General features: G+C 37.4%; 1 protein-coding gene across 9 annotated transcripts in view; it reads right to left on the reverse strand.

Moving 5' to 3' along the window:
• The window catches only part of SRPK2 (SRSF protein kinase 2), a 129245-nt gene that overhangs the window by 25780 nt on the left and 82252 nt on the right, over window positions 1-21213 (reverse strand). For 7 of the 9 annotated variants that reach the window (XR_010998966.1, XM_068189665.1, XM_068189663.1 and 4 more), the window contains 7 exons: window positions 16601-16752; window positions 10769-10877; window positions 10132-10219; window positions 9800-9887; window positions 4778-4884; window positions 2284-2449; window positions 219-244 (listed from right to left, as the gene is read on the reverse strand). Coding sequence is in view for 8 of the 9 variants with exons in the window: in XM_068189665.1 (XP_068045766.1) it covers window positions 219-244; window positions 2284-2449; window positions 4778-4884; window positions 9800-9887; window positions 10132-10219; window positions 10769-10877; window positions 16601-16752 (736 nt within the window). In the remaining variant the exon portion in view is untranslated. Of the gene's footprint in view, window positions 1-218; window positions 245-2257; window positions 2450-4777; window positions 4885-9799; window positions 9888-10131; window positions 10220-10768; window positions 10878-16600; window positions 16753-18558; window positions 18615-21213 lie in introns of those variants that run through there. The other 2 variants (XM_068189668.1, XM_068189661.1) reach the window with 2 other exon arrangements.

The following is a 21213-nucleotide window of genomic DNA, read 5'->3' on the forward strand; positions in this document are numbered from 1 at the left end:
TAGAACTGTATGTCTGTGAGAATTTCCATCACAGAAATACTGTGCTTAACAGTGGTAAAGCCACAGACATGAAAAGAAAACTGTTCTTTGAAAGATAAAAGCTTTATTCAAAGGAAGCTTTTAAAAAGGGTTGAGGCTACTAACAGTCTAATACATATTAATAGCTAGAGAAACACAGAAAATAAGGCAGTTAAATTGTATTATATAACAATACTTACAGGCTTCTGTTGTGGAGCTGTACTCACTAAAAAGACAAAAATAAATTGTAAATAAAATAAAGGTTTTATTTTTCAAAATCAACCCTATAAAAGCAAAAAACTAGTAGAAATAATTTAAAATATTCTTAACAAAATAAGGCAGTGTTAAGTTTACTTTGTTAGCCAGATTTTTTACTCTTTACAAGTACATGCTGCCTGAAATCATTTGATGTCTCCATTAGAGCATCTGGGACTAGAAGGAGCTAGCAGCTGTGTTCACTGTCTTGTGGTTGGCAGAGAGTTTATGAAATAAATAAATAAAAAAAGGCTGAACCATAAGGAGTGGATAGAGAACATGGAATGACTGCAGAATTGTCACAGATTAAATGTATGTCGTCAGCTGGCGGAGCAGGTACAGACTGGCTTAAATAGCTCAGGGAATATTAGCAAAGATACAACTACTGTGTTGTACCCAACAGAAAAGCCAAATACTCATGTGTTTTACTCTGAAACAAGGCAGTTTGATTGCTAGGGCTGGAGGCATGAAGGAGTGCCTAAGGCAAAAACCACACCGTATCACAGAAAAAGCAGCTCCAGCATGGGCCTCTTCCGAGCGCCTCTGAGCAGCATCCCATCAGTGACTGGCTCTGATGGGATTGCAGTGCTGACTGGCACACTCAGAGAGCACCACAAGCCACATAAAACTTCCCCCTGTGATCAAAACCAACAGAAATAACCAAAAACAGGAGACAGAAGCAAAGTGAAGCAAGAGGAACTGAACAGGGGAAAGCCTCTCACAGGCCTATGGCAACTAAGGAATGCCAAATAAAATAGAGTTCTTTTATACATTCAGATCCTGCTGCTAAGCTCAGGGAAAAACCTGCCAGAATACCCTTGAAAGAGCAAGGTTTTCAAAAAGATTCTTAAACCTGAGCACTATCACTGCTACAAAAAGGGAAATTATACACCACCTACTCTTGCAATGCTGTAAAGAAAACACATCCTCAGCTCCTGTGTGGAAAGCCATGTATTTAATTACAATTTGCTAAAAATCAAGTGTGATACGAATGCCATTCCTTAAAACAATACTTATTTTATGTCAGGAAGCAATATAAAGGCTGCATCAACAAAATCAAGTTGTTTCCCACATAAATAACATAAATTCTCTAGCCATGTGATTACACATTATGTCAAGTTGAATATAATACATTCATCATTTATACAATTTTTCATCTCAAAATATATAATGCTGTAAAATGGATCCTGACCACTGTATTTGTTCCCAATATAGAAAGTATTTTTAGCATACCTCACAGATTTTAATCTGTTAATTTTCTGACATAATTACAAAGGGAATTACTTTTCCACTGCCTGTAGCTGATGTGCTCAACTGGCAAATTAGTAGCAACCGTAGTACTAAAAATATAGAGTACATAGTACTGAAAAGAAAATCATTAGAAAAGCCACACTTCCTCCTTGTTGGTCTTTGCTTATTGCTGTCAACTTCTTTACCTTGGCTTCTCCTAGCTAAACATAAGGTACAGTTCCTATCTAAACTCTTGGCAAGCTTAACATAAAACATTTTATACCCCTAGGAAAATGGGCTTATCAAGAGTTCAGTTAGGTACAATAAATTCCATTTTTAAGGGTGAAAAAACATGAATGTAAAACTTTTCATTGCATCTTAAAAGTAAGTTACAATAGACAAAAAGGCAGATGATTTCACAAGGATGCTGGTGAACTCTTAACAGAACTAGACATAATTTAGGTAAGATTATTAATTGTTGTCAATATCAGAGATTTAAGCTTCCAATGTGACTAAAACCCAGGCATTAAAACTTGTGGGATGGGAATAAGTTTACACCAATAAATCTTTTTCTGTTTCTGGGGACCCTGAAAACTTGAACATGCAAAAGCAGTACAAAATCATTACTCTGATAGTTTCCAGAGCAGGAGTAAGAATTAAGCAGTCATGCATTTTTCACATGCAATTATTTAAACTGTGAATTTTCATTGGACAAAATGCTGTTAGCAATAACATGCTGATGGTAGTTTCCTACATTGCATTTTAATATCCTGTTCATACCTGCTGAGCCAGAAGGGGGAGGAGCACCAGCCTTCTGCCACTCGGTAGCTTCAGCAGCCATCCTGCGCACGTAGGCATCATCCACACACATCAAAATGTTTTCTGGCTTTATATCCGTATGAATGATCTTGCACTTGCTGTGCAGGTAATCTAGACCCTGAAGTACCTAATCACAAAGGGATTTTTTAAAAATCTGCTCGAAACTGCAGTTAAATTTATTAAGAAACTCAACCTTCAGCTGTGTTTTAAAATAAGCCTGATCTTATCCCAATGCTCAAAAGTACCCAGAAACTGGAAAAAATATATTACCAAGTAGTAGCATAAACACGTAATTTTCCACTGCAGTAGGGAATTACAGAAGCTTATGAAGCAAAATTGTTTGATGCACAGTAACACCAGAGCAATGACTGAATTGCTTCATATTCAACTTTCAGAAATCAGTTTTTAAAACATGTGCAGCACAAGTTGTGTTCAAGCAGAAAAAGAAGAAAGGTCTACATTATCTTTAATAAGCAACCTGAAAGCCTTACCAAACAATGCCACTCTCATTAGTCCAAATAGTTAATTCTAATCTCACAAAAATAAAAGCTTTTTAATCTTTCAGGACTAAACTCTTCCTCTTTTCTCAGGTATCAAGTGTTTGAATTACCTTTGTCTATATTCAAAAAGCAATTCAGGTTGGAAGACTGTGATTCACACCTTCATCTAAGTAATACCACCTTCAGAGTTGTATCTAACCTCAGAATCAGACCAGCCTGCTAAGAGCCTTTATCCAATTCACTTCCAGCTACCTCCCAAAATGCAGAATTGGCTGGGCTGTGCACTGTTTGCTGGGTAAAACCTGAGTGGACACCAGGCTCAAGAGCTTGGTGAGGAATGGAGTTCCATCCAGCTGGCAGCCAGGACCAGTGGTGTTCTCCAGGGCTCAGCACTGGGGCCAGCCCTGTTTATTATCTTTATCAATGACCAGGACAAGGGGATCAAGAGCACCCACTGAAAGTCTGCAGATGGCACCAAGCTGGGTGGGAGTTTTGATTTTACTGGAGGGCAGGAAGGCTCTGCAGAGGGATCTGGACATGCTGGATGATGGCCTGAGGCCAATCATGTGAGGCTCAACAAGGCCAAGTGCTGGATCCTGCCCTTGGGTCACACCAACCCCAGGCAGTGCCACAGGCTGGGGACAGAGTGGCTGGCAAGTGGCCCAGGGAAAAGGCCCTTGGGGGTGCTGGTTGACAGTGGCTGAACATGAGCCTGTGTGTGCCTGGCTAGCCAGGAAGGCCAATGGCATCCTGGCAGTATCAGCAATAGTGCGGCCAGGGCACCGACTGTCCCTCTGTACTCTGCACTGATGGGGACACACCTCAAATCCTGTGTTTAGTTTTGGGCCCCTCACTGCAACAAAGACATGGAGGTGCTGGAGCATGGCCAGGGAAGGGCAACAGAGCTGGGGAAGCGTCTGGAGTGCAAGTCTGATGCAGGGAACTGGGGGTGTTTATAGTCTGTAAAAAAAAGGAGGCTGACAAAAAAGGTCCCTTCACTCTACAGCTGCTTGAAAGGAGGTGGCAGCCAGGTGGGGGTCGCTTTGTTCTCCAAGGTAACAAGCAACAGAATCATCAGAGCAAGTATCTAAACCAAGGGAGGTTTAGATTGGATATCAGAAAAAAATTCTTCACTGAAGGGCTGGTAAGGCTGCCAAGGCTGCCCAGTGAAGTGGTGGCGGCATCACCACCACTGGAGGTATTTTAAAAAGTACAGATGTGGCACTAAGGAACATGGTTTAGCGGCCGACTTGGCAGAGGGCTAATGGTTGGAATTGATGCTCCTTCAGGTCTTTTCCACCCCGAATCACTCTATGATATATTACATATATGCTTTCTCCTTGCTGAAACACTTTCTCCTTAAAATCACCTCTCAGCAACTTGATTTTCACAGATTAGCAAAAGACCATATTTTGAAAGAAGACATCCCAATGAAATGTTCTGAATTGTTTCAAGTTGCTAACACTCTGATTCTACAAAAACTTAAATACAGACAGACATCAATTTCTTTAAAGAACAGGTTACTTTCATTTTTCAGACAGATACCATTTTTGTTCGTCACTATCAACATCACAATGGTATTACTATTTTCCATGGTTATGATCTTTTATTTTCCACATTTTATTTAGAAGTCAAACATGTCAACCAAAACTGCAATTTAATATGAGTATCCTCACATCTATGAAAAAGACTCATTGCTTCAACTTTTTATTTTCTAAAGGAGTTCAGGAAACTCCCTTATCATAGGAGACAGTTAAATAACACAATGCAAACACCCCCAAAACCCCTGTATGCAGAAGTGCAGGCAACCCACTAAGATGCTCTTGCACACCCCACTGAGATTAAAAATAAATTATCTTAGATAGTATTAAGAGTTCAGTTCAAATATCGTAATTCTAACCTTCAAACTACTAACAATTGTGGAAAAACCTAATTAGAATATTAACAAAACTTACCTGTCGGATTATGCTTTTAACACAACGGATAGGAAGGCCTTGATAATTGGACTTGATTATCCATTTTAGAAGATGATGTCCAAGTACTTCAAAGACCATGCAGACATCTGTAATTTAATTAAGGATAACTTCCAAATAAGCTTGTTCATGAGATCAACACAAATGTTTGCTTGTGTTCTGGTTAAAGGAGTAATCACCCCCTTCAGAGGGAAAATGATTCTCCCTAAAATGAGCATGGTAAGTGCTTTGGTACCTTGTTTCAATTATATATAAAATCATACAGAAGCAGTGTTCAACTGCAGAATTAATTAAAACATTTTAATTACGCAAATCTTGTCCGTTATTTCTGCATGTTAACAAGAGCAGTGAATAAGAGGGTGAATAATTAAGAAAGTAATTTTTAAAAGTAACTAATAAACATTTCTTTTCTTTGAGACAGTTGAAAGTACTGATTTGGCCTATGATCTCTAGTTTTTAGTAAATTTTAAATTATATGAATAGGAGGCTTTAATAACAAAAGTGTGCAGCAACTATGTTTTAAAAATGAACCATAACCAATTTTTTATCAAGATCAATAGTCAATCATCAAAGAACTCTTAAACAAAGAAATGCAGAACTCAGAAGCAACATGCAAAAAACACAATACCAAAATGTTTAATTAGACACAGCATTTACTACTGGCCCATGACAGAGGCAAAATCTGCAAATATGGAAGAAAATTTAAAGTTTTACCATGCACAACATTCTGGCAAGAAGTTATACAATTAGACTATATCCAATTAATCCTCAAACATGAGCTAGGAATGATCTTAACATACCTGGAAATCAGAAAAGATGTTAAAATCTTAACTATGTGATACTATAACCTTGCAAAGAACAACGTAATACAAATAACCAAAAATTAATTGATGGATACTGTAGGAAAATCTCAATGAGTTAGACTATGTTAGAGACCTTTCATATAGATGACCACTTCTAGACTGTTAGAAATCTTACCTAACTTCTCTAAGTTTTATTAAACTAAAGCCTTGGCAATGATCTTACGAGTCACTGTCTTGTTAAAATGAGGCTTACCTTGTCTGTCAGTTTGTCACACACATTCTTCTCAAATACCTACCTATATGCATAAAGGTAACTGAAGTTTTAACACCTGCATCCTCTATACTGAAGTTACACCAACAGTAAAAGGTCTCAAGACTGGTCAAAGCACACTGTGAAGAACTGTAACATAACTGTAACCAACTGTTAATCTCATTTCACATTCCTGAATTCCTGTATTACAGGAGACACTGAGTAGTCATTTCCCACTCACATCAACTGGGTGTACTCAGAACTCCGTCCCAGTCAAAAGAGGAAACAGTCTTGGTTACTTTAACCCACAATGAACACAGGTCACTAGCAGAGCACACAGCCATCATAAAGGATGAGCAGAGTGCATGAGCTCTGCAGGGCTTATTAATCGAGCCCACGCAGTCAAGTTGCAAAGCTACAGCAACACAGATTGCAAAAAGGACACTGCAACATTCAGAAATGAAATATAGGACACCCGCCCACAGTCCTTCAGATCACTGCTGCTGCACTCTCCAATGCACGTTCCTGACATTCCTTGCACTTACAAAAATGTAAAGCATTGCCAGTAACCAGAAGAGAGAGGGATGTAGGGAAGTAAACAGCTGAGAGGGAAGGAGAGAGCACCAAGAAGGAAGATGTAAGAGGAACGACAGAGTCAGGCAGAAAGAGGGAAGGACACCAGAAAGTGACGTCTACTTGAAAAAAAGAGATTGCAACATTTTCCATGGAGGACTTGGACAAACTCAAGGGACACTCCATACTGGAGAGACAACTGGAATGGAGAGAAGATATAGAGCAGGCTCATTGTTGGGAGTAGGTATGCAAAAATGTGACTGCTGTCTGATTTACTATCCTGATCTGAAAAACATTAACCTTAAGCCAGACTGTCCAGAAGAAAGAGTTTGGGAAAAGGTCTGCATAAACTACTAGGAAACCAGCCTTGCAAATCCCAGGATCCTCCTACAGCACCAATAACTTGACTGGTGGGAAGCTCCAAAAAGTCCTGCAGCAAAAAAAATTTTAAGCCCACCTAGGAGACATTCTTGGAGGAGGCTTCTTGTGAAATTCTCTTCAAAGCAGCACAGGGGATGTCTCACAGGAGGAAACTAAGCACAGCAGCAAAAGTGAGAGTAAATCTAACATTAATCAGCTGACAGGTGTAAGTACTGAGAGCTGATCTTTCTTGACTCAAATCCTACCTGTAACTATCTATCTATAAATACACATTACTCAAGCATTTAGAAATATGACAAAGGATAAAGGCTAGTTAAGCTCTTGTACCAGCAGAGAAGACTTTAGGATGCATCTCAGTTGCTTCTGGATTGGCAGCATTAAGACATGATGACATTTAATTAATACTCTATATTCTTTGGAGATACATTACAATCATTATAATGTCTGATTGTGTGGGAATGTTTCCTTCCTTATTTTTTCCATTTGTCTCTCAAAGCACTTGTTCCATTATATGATTATCTGAATCTTTTATTTTTAAAATGCTACACTGAAATGAACATTTATTGCAGCTCTAATAAATGTCCACTGCAAACAAACATAATAATTCACACTTATTGAAAACACCAAAGGGTCCAAGATCATGAATTCTGTTATTTCATTAAAAAGTCATAATTGCAATCTTTGCAAAATATACAAGTAGGTAAAAAATTATCAGCCTAGTGCAGCATAACACATTATCAAAATTCCTCTGCATATAAACACTTGCTCCAGCTCCTAGGAGAAACATGACAGTTTGGAGTCACACAGTGCAGGCCAATGGCTCTGCACAATCCCAGCTCTGTTCTACATGGTTCTTGACAATTTTCCCTGTTTGGAAGCTCCATGACATTTTGTGGTATTAGCCATCCAAAGGATTCACGCACCTCTCTTCTGTCTTGTTTAAGATTTTAAATGCATTCCATAACCAATAATCAAGCCTCTATGAAGCATATGGTGTTTTATTTTATAGTCAAGCAACAGATATTTCGTGACTTGCCCAAAGGAAGCTGGAAACAGCAGAGCATGGAAAAGATCTCAAATTACTCTATTTCTCTCAACCTGTGCAACTCAGTGACACTAATGGAGCACTAATACAGCATTTTAAAAAGTAAACAGCACCAAAACATTAAAATCAATTACTTGCTCCATCCTAAGAGAACCTACACCAAAGATTATTTTCCCTAGCACTTAAAAAGGAGCTGATAAAATAATGCAACCAACCACTGCTCAAATAACTCAGGATGCACAAGCTGTTCTCAGGAAAACTCAATGCATAAGATACTCAGTATCATATTTTTGCTGGCAGTCAGGACTTCTACAGACTTCCAGATGCAATTTAAATTTGAGTCCAGTATCAATCCATCCTGTATACTGGTACTTTTCTGGAAAATGTACTTTTCAATAAGGCAGGAACATCTGCCTTTTACATAAAAATTTCTGTACTGCCAGTTTTTAACATGAAGGCAAAACTGAAATAGAATAAATCAAAATCAGCTGTCCAGTTTTAATCTGCCAATACAAAGCTACCTGACCCCTTATTTTTCACTAGCACATGGTCTCTTTTGGCTTTATCAGTGTAAGTGCTATATTGCAAAAAGATATAAGTTTGGATATGATTTCAAAGTATTATCACTAACAAAATTTACTCTTCACACCTAGCAACAGCCCTTACCTTTAATACAGTGGTATACATGTGAATCTTAGCAAGAATTTAAGAACATTATTGGGAAATTGCTCTGATAAAGAGAAAAGAGTTATTTCTATGTACAGCTTTGAATGCATTATCGTACTCCTTATTTCATATTAGCGTTTTACAATAAAACAGTAAATTAAATTTTTTTGTTTCTAAAAATAATTATTCTTCAATTGTACTACAGTCAGAAGAAAACAAATAAAAATGGGCCAAAGGAAAAGGAATTAGACACCAGTCTGTAACTGAGAACACCTGACCCCACACTCATTCTCAACACTATAGTTAATGTCATAACTAATGTCAAGAGACAGATGAACAGGATGAAAGCTGCTTGCACACTTCTGTCTGGAAGGATGCTTTCTAGTGAGCCTTCAGATTTACTGACAGTCACCTTCTACATTCCTCGCCTAGAAGATGGGAGTTGGTGAAAGGTACCTTAATCTGATCTGCTGAAGGCGCATCACCAAAATCAATGCATAATTAGGCTCTCTAGAGCAGGAACTGTCTCTCTGCCAATATGACCCATGAACAACGAGGTCTGCTACTGGGCTCCAAAACACAACCGGCACACACGTAAGTCCAGCTGTAACAGTAAATGAAAGCACAGTAATATAATAAGCTGCTAAAATACCTAATATAATTAGCAAGGAGAACTCAGTTTAGCACGACTCTAAAATCAAATATATTCACAGACCCAAAATTTACCCTGAGAATGAGGCAGTTGTATTTCACTATACCTCTCTCTTTTTCCACCACTCCTCTTTTGTTTTTGCAAAGAAAGCTTTCAAAGACATAGCTTTACAACCTTTACCAAAAACAAGGATAACACCTGGCCAAAAGATGATTACATGAAAAAGAGAAACATCTCCATGACCTCACACTTCTCACAAGAAATCAGAAACCAGCTTTTTCATGACACCAACAATTTCTCTTTACCAGTCTAGAACAAAAAAATATTTCTTGTAAGCTTCAGTTATTACAAATGTTTTCAGTAAACTCCATTTTTAAAGTAATCTATCTCTAGTTCTACCAGAACATGAACGGATATATAAGACTTCTTTTTTAATTTTGCACTGTGTTTAGAAAAGTTACTTTCACTCCATAGAGTGCCTTCCACACTGCACTTCTCTTGGCATCTACATACATTTTGGTGTTTCTACTTTGCATATTTAAAGTAAGATTAACGACCAAAAAATCCAGAACTAAATGCTTACTTATTTCAGTAGAATATGTTTAATGAGAATGCCATGTTCTCAAAAGGATACGAATTCCATTCATTCCAGAAATTTTGAAGTCATCAATTAGCTGTACAACCATATCCTTGTTGGGATCATTAGGGTCACTTTCACGAACCTAAACCAAGAATGCAAACACTGAGATTTTAGGAAAAAATTCACTTTAAAATACTAATTACTTAGATTTCCACACAAACTTAAGTATTTTGGAGCTTCAGAAAATATTAATTCATAGTAAGCCAAATGTTTAGAGGATAATGGGTAAAAAAACAAGAGTCTAAAATCAATTCTCTGTGGTTTTTTTAACTCACTATTACTGTTATTATTGTTATTGAACACTGTATTGCAGTAGTGACACTTACACATTTGAGCAACTTTATTTCATCCAAGGCTGTCTCCGTATAATGCTGGGCACTTTTTACAACTTTCATTGCAACAAACCTTTTTCCCCTTGAAAAGAAGAGAAACATTTTCAACATGTACATTGAGCTAAAACAAATATACTTTCAAGGCTGAGAAATTTTACCTAGAATATTACATAGTCTAATGCTTTTGTACAGAAAATGCTGAAATTACACTTAACGACAACTTTTAACAACACTGTTAACAGTGTAATTATTGATATTTTAGTCTCCTTGATGCGAATGTCTCTAAAAGAGGGATCTGCTTACACATGTTATCATTTAATGAAGGTAATTATATTTTTTTCATTAATGATACAAAAGAAATAAAAAATATAAGCTTATTCTTGCATGCTCAAGACAACATGCAAATTCAATAAGCAAAGCTAATTTGTCAAAGAAAATAGAATTACATTTATTTCTGAGAGCTTTTATAAACTACACTGTTAATCAAGAGCAAAATAAGACTGTAGGCCTCTTTCTGCACAAAAAGACAGTAAATATTTAGATAACTTTATCATGCACATAAAACAGAAGTTATTGCAAACAAATTAAAGAAATGTATTAAGAAAAAAGTTTAAAGAAATAGTTTTCTTACTGCATATCCCAGCATAGCCAGACTGTAGAGAAGTGTCCCCATCCTAACTTTCTAATAACATGATACCGGCCATTGAAAAGATCACCAATTTTCACTGGATGATAGCCTCCTTTCAGGAAAAAAAAACAAGCAGAAAAAAAGAATATTTAGAAAATAAACAAGAATTCCCAGGTTTGCAAGTAATTCTCTTGTAGTATGTATTTTCCACTTCAAATTGTCCTGTACTATAAATAGGAAATATAAAGAAAACTCTAATGGTAAAAATTCTGCCTTGCTTGGCCTGGAGGGAAAGAACTCATGTCCTGGAACTACTGTAGAGTTTGTTCACCCTTCTCTCTTATGGCTTTTATTTATGGTGATATAACCATCTGTTCTCTATTTCCTCGGGCTTATCTTCCACTTCATAGACAGTAAAGATCTACATTATTTCTTTATCATATTTGAAGCCTCTCCAGTCAACATATTTTGGATGATTGCAGAATCTCAACAAAGATTGTTTTAATTCCCATTTGCTTTCGAGTAATAAAAGCAGCAATAAAATACTTCCTGAGAAAATGTTAAGAACAATGCAGACTTCATTAATGCTCTTCTACTTGGCTCCTGATCCACAGCAGCAATGCATTTTTCTGACATCTTAGGGTTTTACAGTGAGGAGGAAGAAGAGAAAGCAGGCAGCTCTGGGCTTTGTCTGAACTGCTTTTTCATTACTAAAGTCTGCAGTCCAAATTTAAACCACTACACAGGCTCTCCACAACCCCACTGGGCAGAAAGGCCAACAGGACAGAGCAAGCTGGAGCTCAGGTTTCTAGGAGGTGTAATGAAGCCTTTTATCTCCTTTATATTTTGGGAGACACTCTTAGTTAAACACAGGGAAGACAATGAACACACAAGATTTTTATTCAAACCTCAGCACACAATAACATCCATAATTTTGCCTAAACTACAAACAAGCAACCCTCCAAGACATCAGCAGCAGACTCAGAGCAGCTTTCAAGGAGCCACTTCTTTGTTCCTTTCTGGTCCTTCACAATGTCATGTCCAACTGTCCTTTGGCAGGATCCTCAGTTATTGACTAATCCATTTAGAATCAGGAAAACCTCCAACTACTTTTTCGACGTTTCTGGATCTGTTTGGAATGCCCTGAAAATCTTGTTAGAACTGGTTAAGACAACAATGTGAATTTATAACTTAATTCCTTGAATTTAAAACAGGGACTTCTCTCTTATCTCCTTTTATCTGTGGGAACAGTGATGTCAAATCTAGATATATTTATATTCTTTTTTTCCTAAGAACATCTTCTGCCTTAAGAGAAGTTCAACAGCTCTTCTATGAACTCTCATATGCTGCCAGAGCAGATTAATAAATTTAACACACAACTGTGCTACAGAATTGCAATGATTACATACTCAGGAGAAGGATAAAGCTTAAATGATGTATTGTGTTAGATGCTGGCGTGACTAACAAACTCTAAAACACACAGCTTTGCTATACATGTGCTAAGGTGTAACTGCAGGCTTAGCAAACAGTAGAGACAGCTTCACCCAAAAGCTGACCCTTCCCTTGGGGAAGACCTCCCATGACTGGGAAGGAAATGCTCCTGAAAGGTGCCAGGACAACTCACCCAGCACAGTAAAACGAGACTTTCATTGCCACTGCTGAGCTGTGCCACCCTCAGTAAGGATGCCCACACTGCCAAGCGGGAACTCCTTATTTCCAAATCAAAACCCAGACCACTTTTGGAACACCTGACTGGATTTACTCTGCAGTAGAGAAGGGGGGGCCTGGACTTACTGAGAGTGAGGGTTGACTACTATACTGTCCATCTGCAAACAGAAACAGCATCAGTCACATATGAAGCCCGAGTCTATTGCAGCTTCACTATTAGAGAAATTTTGCTGAATAAATGCAAATACATGAATCGATACTGATACAAAAATTAGAAACAAAACTAAATTTGATTTTGTCTATTTAAGCATCCTTCTAGGAACAGCTGATGGAGATATTTAACAATCTGGATAAATATAATCATTATTTAAGACAGCTATTGAATGGTTTAAAACAAACAAAAATATAATTACTTGGTAATTTTTTCCCACAAAATTCCACACAGGATGATGAAGTCATAGATGCAAGAGGAAAGTTAAGAGAACATACAGGAATTCTACCTTTCCATTACTGAAAAGGTTTGCATTTGTGAAGTGAATCAAATCTGATGACCTGCAAAATTTATATGAGACTTCTACACAGATATGCCATCACAAATAAAAATATGTTTCTAGGAATAGTTTAGGCAAACAAGAGCCTTTTAAGTCTGACTCTACAAATAACTTTTGGCATACTTGTGTTTCAAAGGGTCAAAACTGGTGATGGTTTCTCCCAACAAAGATAGAAAAGGAAACAGCATAGAGAGGAAATCCGACAGACACCAAAGTTAATAAACTGGGGCTTGGTATCGTAACAATACTATATATGTAAAAATCATGTTGCTTTGATCCCTACACCACTGTCATAACTAAATGTAACAACACACCAGCATATGTGACAGATGCCAACAGTGGGAGCATATAAAGCATTTGAGTATATATATATTTCACAAGATACTTTCCACTGTCCTAAGTCACAGCAGGAGCAGTTTTAGAAATAATCTGTTACCAATCCTGTACATGTTACTCTCTGATTATTCATATCAGCAACATATGCATTTACAGGTTGTGGACAACCAGGTAACAACCCACTTAGTTATGTGTATTTCAAAAGCTGGTGTCATCCTATGATGAATGTAACCATTTAAGTTCTCCATTACACCAAAAGTATTTCTAAGTTTTAGTACCAAGCAAGCATCTATGCAAAAGTAACAAGCTGATGAAAATTATGTGTGTTTGGAAAAACAATAGCGGCATTTGAAAATATGCTGTGTATAAGTGGCACTGCTGATAACACAACACAAAAAAACCCCACCCTGTTGTACTGCAGAACACACAGAAAAAAAAGTCTCTCACAGCTAGCTAGCTACATGCATGCAAAAAGGAGGGTCAGAAAAATGAGGTCATTATTCCTGAATGTCTCCTGAATGTATTGGTAATTGTAGCTGGCTGTTCTATGTTTGTATAGGGAATTATTCCCTTTGTGAACTGGATGAATGGGAGACATCTCCAGGGGGCAGAGAAGATGACCAGAGAAGTAAAAAATTCCAGTTACATCCATGACACAACAGACTCTTGCAAAAAAAAAAAAATCACCAAGTGTTTCAAGGCTTCTCAGAGAAGAAAAACTAGCTTTACAAAGTACCCCTCAAAAAATCATGCAGCTGGACATTTGATATTTCCATTCCTTAAATAAATATTTGAAAAGCATTTTATGCAAATTCAATAACACAAACAGAAGTAATGTTACAGATTTAAACAGGCCCTGGAGGAAGCCCCCAGGGAACGGAAGTCAGTCTGCTTTTCACAGATGGCTGCTAGTCAGTCTCTTTCACATCAGGTGCTAATACAAACTGATCCCATTTCCTCATTAAAAAACACTACTATGACTATTTACTAATCACCATGTAATGTGATCAAGATGCAAGCCCAGCACACAGTAACATACCCTTAAAAAATAAAAGTAGTAACAAAAATACTCAGCAGGAAGTACAGCTAACAGGCCGTATGTTGAATTCCTGAAAAAAATAATTATATACTCATCATCAAAAATCCCCTCCTATAAAATTTCAGAATGAGGTTGAGAAGAGATAAGTATGCTCTGAGACTCAGTCAAAAACCCTGGAAGACTGCCATTTTGAAGACAAAATAAGGAATAAAAGAGACATTCCAATAATAGATGATAATTTCCAAATCTTTACCTTCCACTCATTACCCAAAACAGAATAAGATACTCAAACTAATAACACATCCCTCAAAAAAATGGAAAATGCATCTAAAAGCCATTCCAAATAACTTACTCATTCCCTACACAGAATATAAAATATATAAACAAATCCCAATGTGGTCATGGAATTCAGATTCTTATGGAGACCCTCCCTTCAGTTCCAAGCCAGCAGACTGAAAGAAGGAAATGCACTGCTCAGTCTTACAGGAAATGAGGTTCAGAAAATAAGCAAATCCTCTACTGAAGCAACAAAAGCACTGCTCTCGTAGAAACAAGTAATGATCATGACATCCAAATGAACCAAAGCTTGAAACATCCTTAATGTACTTTAAAAAATTCAAAGCCTCAGGATCAGAAGAATTCAGAAGAACCTTTATGCATACAGAAGTTCCCTTTAATTTTTCAGGAAGTCTACAAGTATTCTTAGTGTAATGTTGTTTATTTCAAAAGTATACAGATCTCACTACTGACCTGCTCTAGTTAAACAGGTAACTCATAAACAGGTTCTCAACTTAGACTATTTTTTTGTTTTGTGATCAAGCTTCTGCAGATGGTGACATTTTGCAAGGGATACTGAAAAACAGACAACAACGGATTGTTTGAAATTAAATGCAGCCCTTACTTTAGGAAATAATAAAGTCAGAGCTTTGAAATGCTTAATCTCAAGGAAATACAGATGTTTACGAGTACACAGATGTTTAAACAAACCCCTATTCACTGATGGAACATGTTGAAGACACCAGAAAAGTTATCTTACGGAACAAATGTGTTTTAACACAAATAATAAAAAAACAAACCAAAACACGTGAGCATGGTTTAGCAACATGTTTTTCTCTTCCCTGCTGCAGACTTTGACATCTAGTTTGAGTTTATTGTTTGGCTTTCACTATTACCATTTGTAAGCCATTTATACATTCGAAATATAATACATTAATAAAACTTCTTACATCAGCATGAAATGGTCACCTTCCATTGTTAAATATGCAAACAGGAAACACTCTTCCAGGCTAGGAAGGGGAATCCTTGAAACAGCACATTTCCAGGCTTATACAAAAACTTCTGATTAAGAAGACATTATCACATTTGACACAGGAAATGTTTCTTGGTACGAGGAATACAGAATACCAGACACAGTCAGTGTGCATGCAGTGCTTTTTGACTATTCAAAAATATTGATCTGAAGAGATAAAATTCTGATGTAAGTATTCTTGAAATCTACTACAATAGGTAACCCAGAGTTGACAGAACTGTTATTTTTCATTTTTCATGTAAGTACAGTGTACATTCTACCCTAATGGGAACAGACTTGCAGCTTTAGCAGTGACATTAAAATAAATTTAAGTACTGACACTGTTGTACTGCAATCATGCCTTTATGCATTTAACAATATTTAAAACCTGAATATAACCAATACAAAAATTAAGGAAATTGAGTTAAAATGAAGATGTAGAGAGCCTCAGACAAGGCTGAGAGTTGTGAAAGACACCACGTGGAAAAGAAACATGTAACATCTTAGGCTAGTGCAAGTGAGAGAAGAAAGGAAAAATAAATGATACAATTAAAAAAACTAATTTACATAATGCTCTTAAAGGCACCAAAGCATTTTAGAACAATTTGGAGCTCAAGAGGAGTTGTTTGTCTTGGTTTGGGTGTTTTTGTTTCTCTTACAACTCACATGAATCAAGGGAAGTTTATTCTCTATTCCTATAATTGGGACATCAGGAAGAATACAGAGATGCCATACTTGTACATCTATTGAAAATTGCATAAACAAGCAATGGCTAAGTGAAAAAGTAATATTGAGACAATTATGCATCAAGACCTGAAAGGAAGAGCCGTTCCTAATTCTTGTGTAAGTAAATTCTGTAATTAGAGATCAGCTCTTTAGAAATCCCTCAAGAACAAGAACTAAGACAGGCATGAGAGTGTTTAGGCTCACCACCACTGGTGAACTGCACTCACCTTTACAGTAATCTGCGGGATCCTCTTGCTCCTCATCGTCGGACCCCAAAATCTCCTCCTCGGGCTCAGGCGGGGCGGGCTCTGGCAGGGGCGGAGGCGGGGGCGGTGGCGGAGGCGGGGGTGCAGAGGGAGCTTTCTGCTGAGGCTCTGGCCTGGAAACGGGACAGAGAGCACACTTTGGAAAGAGCCACCTCACTGGAGTGCCCAGCCCTTCAGCAGGGATGAAAAACCAGTGAAGCATCTCACGTTCTCACTGTCACCTTTCATATCCCCTTTGGGACACTGGGGAGGCGTGCACAGAGAGGAACCTGGCCAAACCACGAGCAGGTCCCAGGTGAAAGAGCTTGCAGAAGACACAAAGTATACAATCAGATACAGACGAGCTTTTGAAATTCCTGATGAGCAAATGAGACGTTAGACTCATCTTGTTGAGCACATCTGGGAAGAAATACTTTTGCAAAGACTATCAAGTTATTAAAAGCTCCTGCCTGCTACCTGAAGGAGGAAAGATCTCATTAATACACAGCAAGAAACAATCTTCTAGAGACACTGACCCAAACCTTAATGCACTTCTCAGCTGCCAACACTATGGAAAGCTGTATCAGTATACAAAATACTGAAAACATCTATTAGAAAGTAAGAGAAAAAAAATTCATCTTCCTAGGTAGTCTACAATGCTCATCCCAGGGCATATCACATGCTTTAACATGCACTAATTAATTAAAAACAAAACAAAACAAAACCACCAAAGTCTGACACCACCGGGCAAGACGTGGGGTTTTTTTTGTCTTGCAGCTCCTATTTTGTAAAAAACCAACCTAAGTGAAATATATTATATATCCTGTTCCAATGAAAGCTGTACTTGGTTACTACAAATTACTCACATTTCAAAACTGAGTATTTTCAACAGACTTATGTCCAGGGTTGAAGTGATATGACCTCTCTGTCATATAACTAAGAAAGCTTTCCCCAAACAGGTTGATGCTGTTATTTTTTTGCATTCATACCTCTTTCAAATGAAAAGTATATACTTTCAAAATACATTTGCAAAATAACTTAAGCATTTGTGCCATCAAAAGCTGCTATAAATTACATTTACATCTACTTCAAATTAACCACATCTAAAAAAACACAGTATTAACAATATTTTGTCCTTCGCGTAATAAAAAAAGATAAACCTGTAATTGGCTGATGTTTCAGCACCTAGAATTAAGATCCAAATACTTCCATCATCATGAGTAAAAACTGTACTTATGTTTATCCCACTGCGAAGTCATCTTCCTCATAATTCCTTTTCCTTTTAACACACTGCAATTGATCAAGACAGACAGACAGACCATTTGGTGTCAAAGAGAACATGGCTGGTCAGAAACAAATGCCACCGGCAACACTCACCACCTGCACAGCAGCTGCTATTACGCCTTTGCTTAAAAGGAAATCACTGCAAGCTGCATTGCATACTAAATTTATCTGCCTGCTACCCCTTTCAGATAACAAAATTCTTCAGTCAATAAATGGTGAGATTTAAAAAGGGCTATTTTAAACTAATTTATCAATGATTTAAGTTATGATGAGAAATCTGATGAAGTAAATGAATTTACATCATTTTTAACCACATGCAATTAGACAAAAGAGAAAGAAGGAATCCATTTGTAGGATAAAAAATAAATATATTTGCAGGTGTTCCCACTTAAAATTATGTTGGTTGTTTGCTTCCCTCTTTCATTGTTGGTTCCCAACAGATGTCTTTTTCTGGTACACTGAGAAGAAAGTAAACTGCAAATGGAAAATTCAGCACATTCTCTGACCAGCTAATCCTACTACAAACCAGATTACTGACCCTCCTGGTTTCATGAACCAGCCTGGTTTCGTGGTGCCAGCAAGCTCCCAGTGAGAGTGACAGGTCCTACACCCGATCTGAAAGCTTAAACCCAACAAACCATCACAAAAGGACCTACATTACAAACCCTGAAACTTCATCTGCTGGGCACAGGACCATTTTGGATACACAGATCAAGAACTAGGAACACTTAAAAATAAAAAACTAATGGTTGGACTTGATGGCTCTAAAAGTCTTTTCCAGCCTAAATGACTCTACAAGCAAGAAGAAGAATGCATAGTGAAACAGCCTGTACTTCATCCATATATCTGAAAGCAGGGTGCCAGGAACACAGGCACATCCATCAGTGCCTGGACTCCTTATTTTGGATGATACCATCATCTTACTTTGTTCTGACCTCAAATGTCCACGTTACTATTTTGGTCACATGAAATGGTACAACTATAGAAAAGTCCAGGGTAGGATAGGGAAATGCAGTGTGGTGTAAGTTCAAAAATTAATTGAAGTAGGTTAAGAAAACAGGGTTCTTCTGAGTCTTTCTCAAGCTACTGTATTTGATTTTTGTTTGAAAGAGGTTATTTTTCCTGTCTTCAATCCCAGTTGATTTTTACATTCAGAAGTGTTTTCTTACTGTCCTTTGAGGACACCAGGAAGGAAGGAAATAAGTATTCCCTTCTGGAGTTATTTACGATTTTTGTCGGCAAATAACATAACACTGCTTTAAACTGAGGAAGATCTTGGGTTTGCTTGCATCTTTTGGGGCAATCAAATATTAGTACAGAAAGATGAGGGAAGGAAAGAAACATGCTGAGTTACATCAGTCTGACTGCTAATTCTGAACTTTGGTAATTTTTAGCTCTAGTTTAGAATTTTTAGCAAGAGATTCTTATCGTTCTTTGGGGTTTTTTTCACTTTTACTTTTCTAGGATATATGTAAAGATCAAGTCTCCGACATTCCACTTAATGACTTAAATTCTGCCTACAGGTTGAGTAACTCATCCTGGCATCCCCAATCCTGCTCTTATGCCAATTCATAGTTTCACAGTGTTAGGAAGGACATCAATAGAAGAACTCCAGTTTTGCTATTTCTTAGTGGCCTTTTATTGAATTGCAAAGATAAGCTATGATGAATGCTTCAACAGCATCTTCATTTGCAATTTAGGGCATGAATATACAGTTTATTCAGTTAGATTTCATTTTTTCCAGTACAGTCTGCTAAATGTAAATTATTTTTTCGTTTGAGTAGACTTTAAAACATTGCTGGCATCAAAACGTCCAACCATTTAGAAACCTATGAGTCATAAACACATCCGTAATCTCAGTTTCCTTTTCAAAAGTGCAATTGTCAAATACTATTACAACATAAAAAGCTACTCAGCAACCATTATTTCAAGTTATTAGTCTTTCTTATTCCTAAAATGCTGTAATGATATGCATGATGTAACACATGCATGCAGAGATAAATATTAAACCTGTTTTTCTTTTTTCTGAAGTAATCACTTGGTACTCTGTGGTCTATCACTATTAGATTGTTCATCACCATCCAAGCATAAACACTTAATTAACAGAAGAAGACGACACACCATTTCTAGACTCAGTATTTTGTCAGCAGGTATGCAGAGAACTGACCATTTCCACAGGCTACAGTGACAAACCTTATAATTGCACTGAAAAAATACTAAAAACAATTAGCAAACACTAGCCAGCATTTTTTCTTTTAATTACTGTCTTTTCCATGGACAAAAATAAATTTACTGCAAAGTCCAAACAAAATACAATTAAATCTTATTATTAAACTGCTCTTAGAGGGAATACTTAGTAAAATACCAAAGAAAGGTGAAGTATTTCTCCTCTACAGTGAACCTGAAACAAAATGCGTCAAAACCCTGCATGAAATCTTGCAAAAAATCAACTGCCCACTGTTATGAAACACAACATTTCTGACAATTTAATTTTACTGTTCTCCCTCATGTTGCTCCATGCTCCCACTGGGTAAGAGACAACAGTAAAAGCAATCTCCTTAATACTCAAACCTTAGAATGCTGAGAATATTATGCTATGAGAAATCATGAAAATTCCAATCTTTTTTTTTTCTTGTTGATGTTGTGGGGTCATTTGCTATTCCTCTGTTCTGGAAAAGGTAAAACAAGAGCAGTGAGAGTGATTAAAATCACAAAATGCCTTCCACATGGGATGCATTTGAACATACTAGAACTCTCCAGCCAAGAAAAGCTACAAAATCTTGAGAGATACAGAGAAGGCAAATGGGAAATGGCTGTCCAATGCCTCATCCCACAAAAACTGAGCCAAGTTGATGGAAAACTCAAAAAAAAAGACTCATGCAATATGATGTTAAGAACGAAGGTGAACTTTTTCCCCTCAGATATCATGGATCCGACAAGTTATTGAAGTTCAAACAGGGCTCAAAAATCTCATGGAAGAAAAACTGACTGATATCTAACCCTGCCTTTGACTCGTGGAGCCCAGCAGCCTGGAATGTGGAACAGTATCCAGCACACTGGGGCACAACTCTGCACTCCTCCCCAGGAGCTGCTGGCTCTGCTCCTGGCCAGAGGGAATGCAGGTGCATCTTGGGTCTGCCCTCGTGCCATCACTCCATCTTCAGACATTCCTTTCTTTTCCTCAACAAATGAATGATTTCCATTACTAAAAACCAAGAGACTTCAGGCCTCTTTATCTGAAACACTCACAGACAAAAAATATGTTTTCATTATGAAGTAATGGGTAAGAATGTCTTGCAGGCAAGACTGCT

The sequence above is a fragment of the Anomalospiza imberbis genome, chromosome 5, assembly GCF_031753505.1.
Source record: "Anomalospiza imberbis isolate Cuckoo-Finch-1a 21T00152 chromosome 5, ASM3175350v1, whole genome shotgun sequence".
Taxonomy (NCBI): domain Eukaryota; kingdom Metazoa; phylum Chordata; class Aves; order Passeriformes; family Viduidae; genus Anomalospiza; species Anomalospiza imberbis.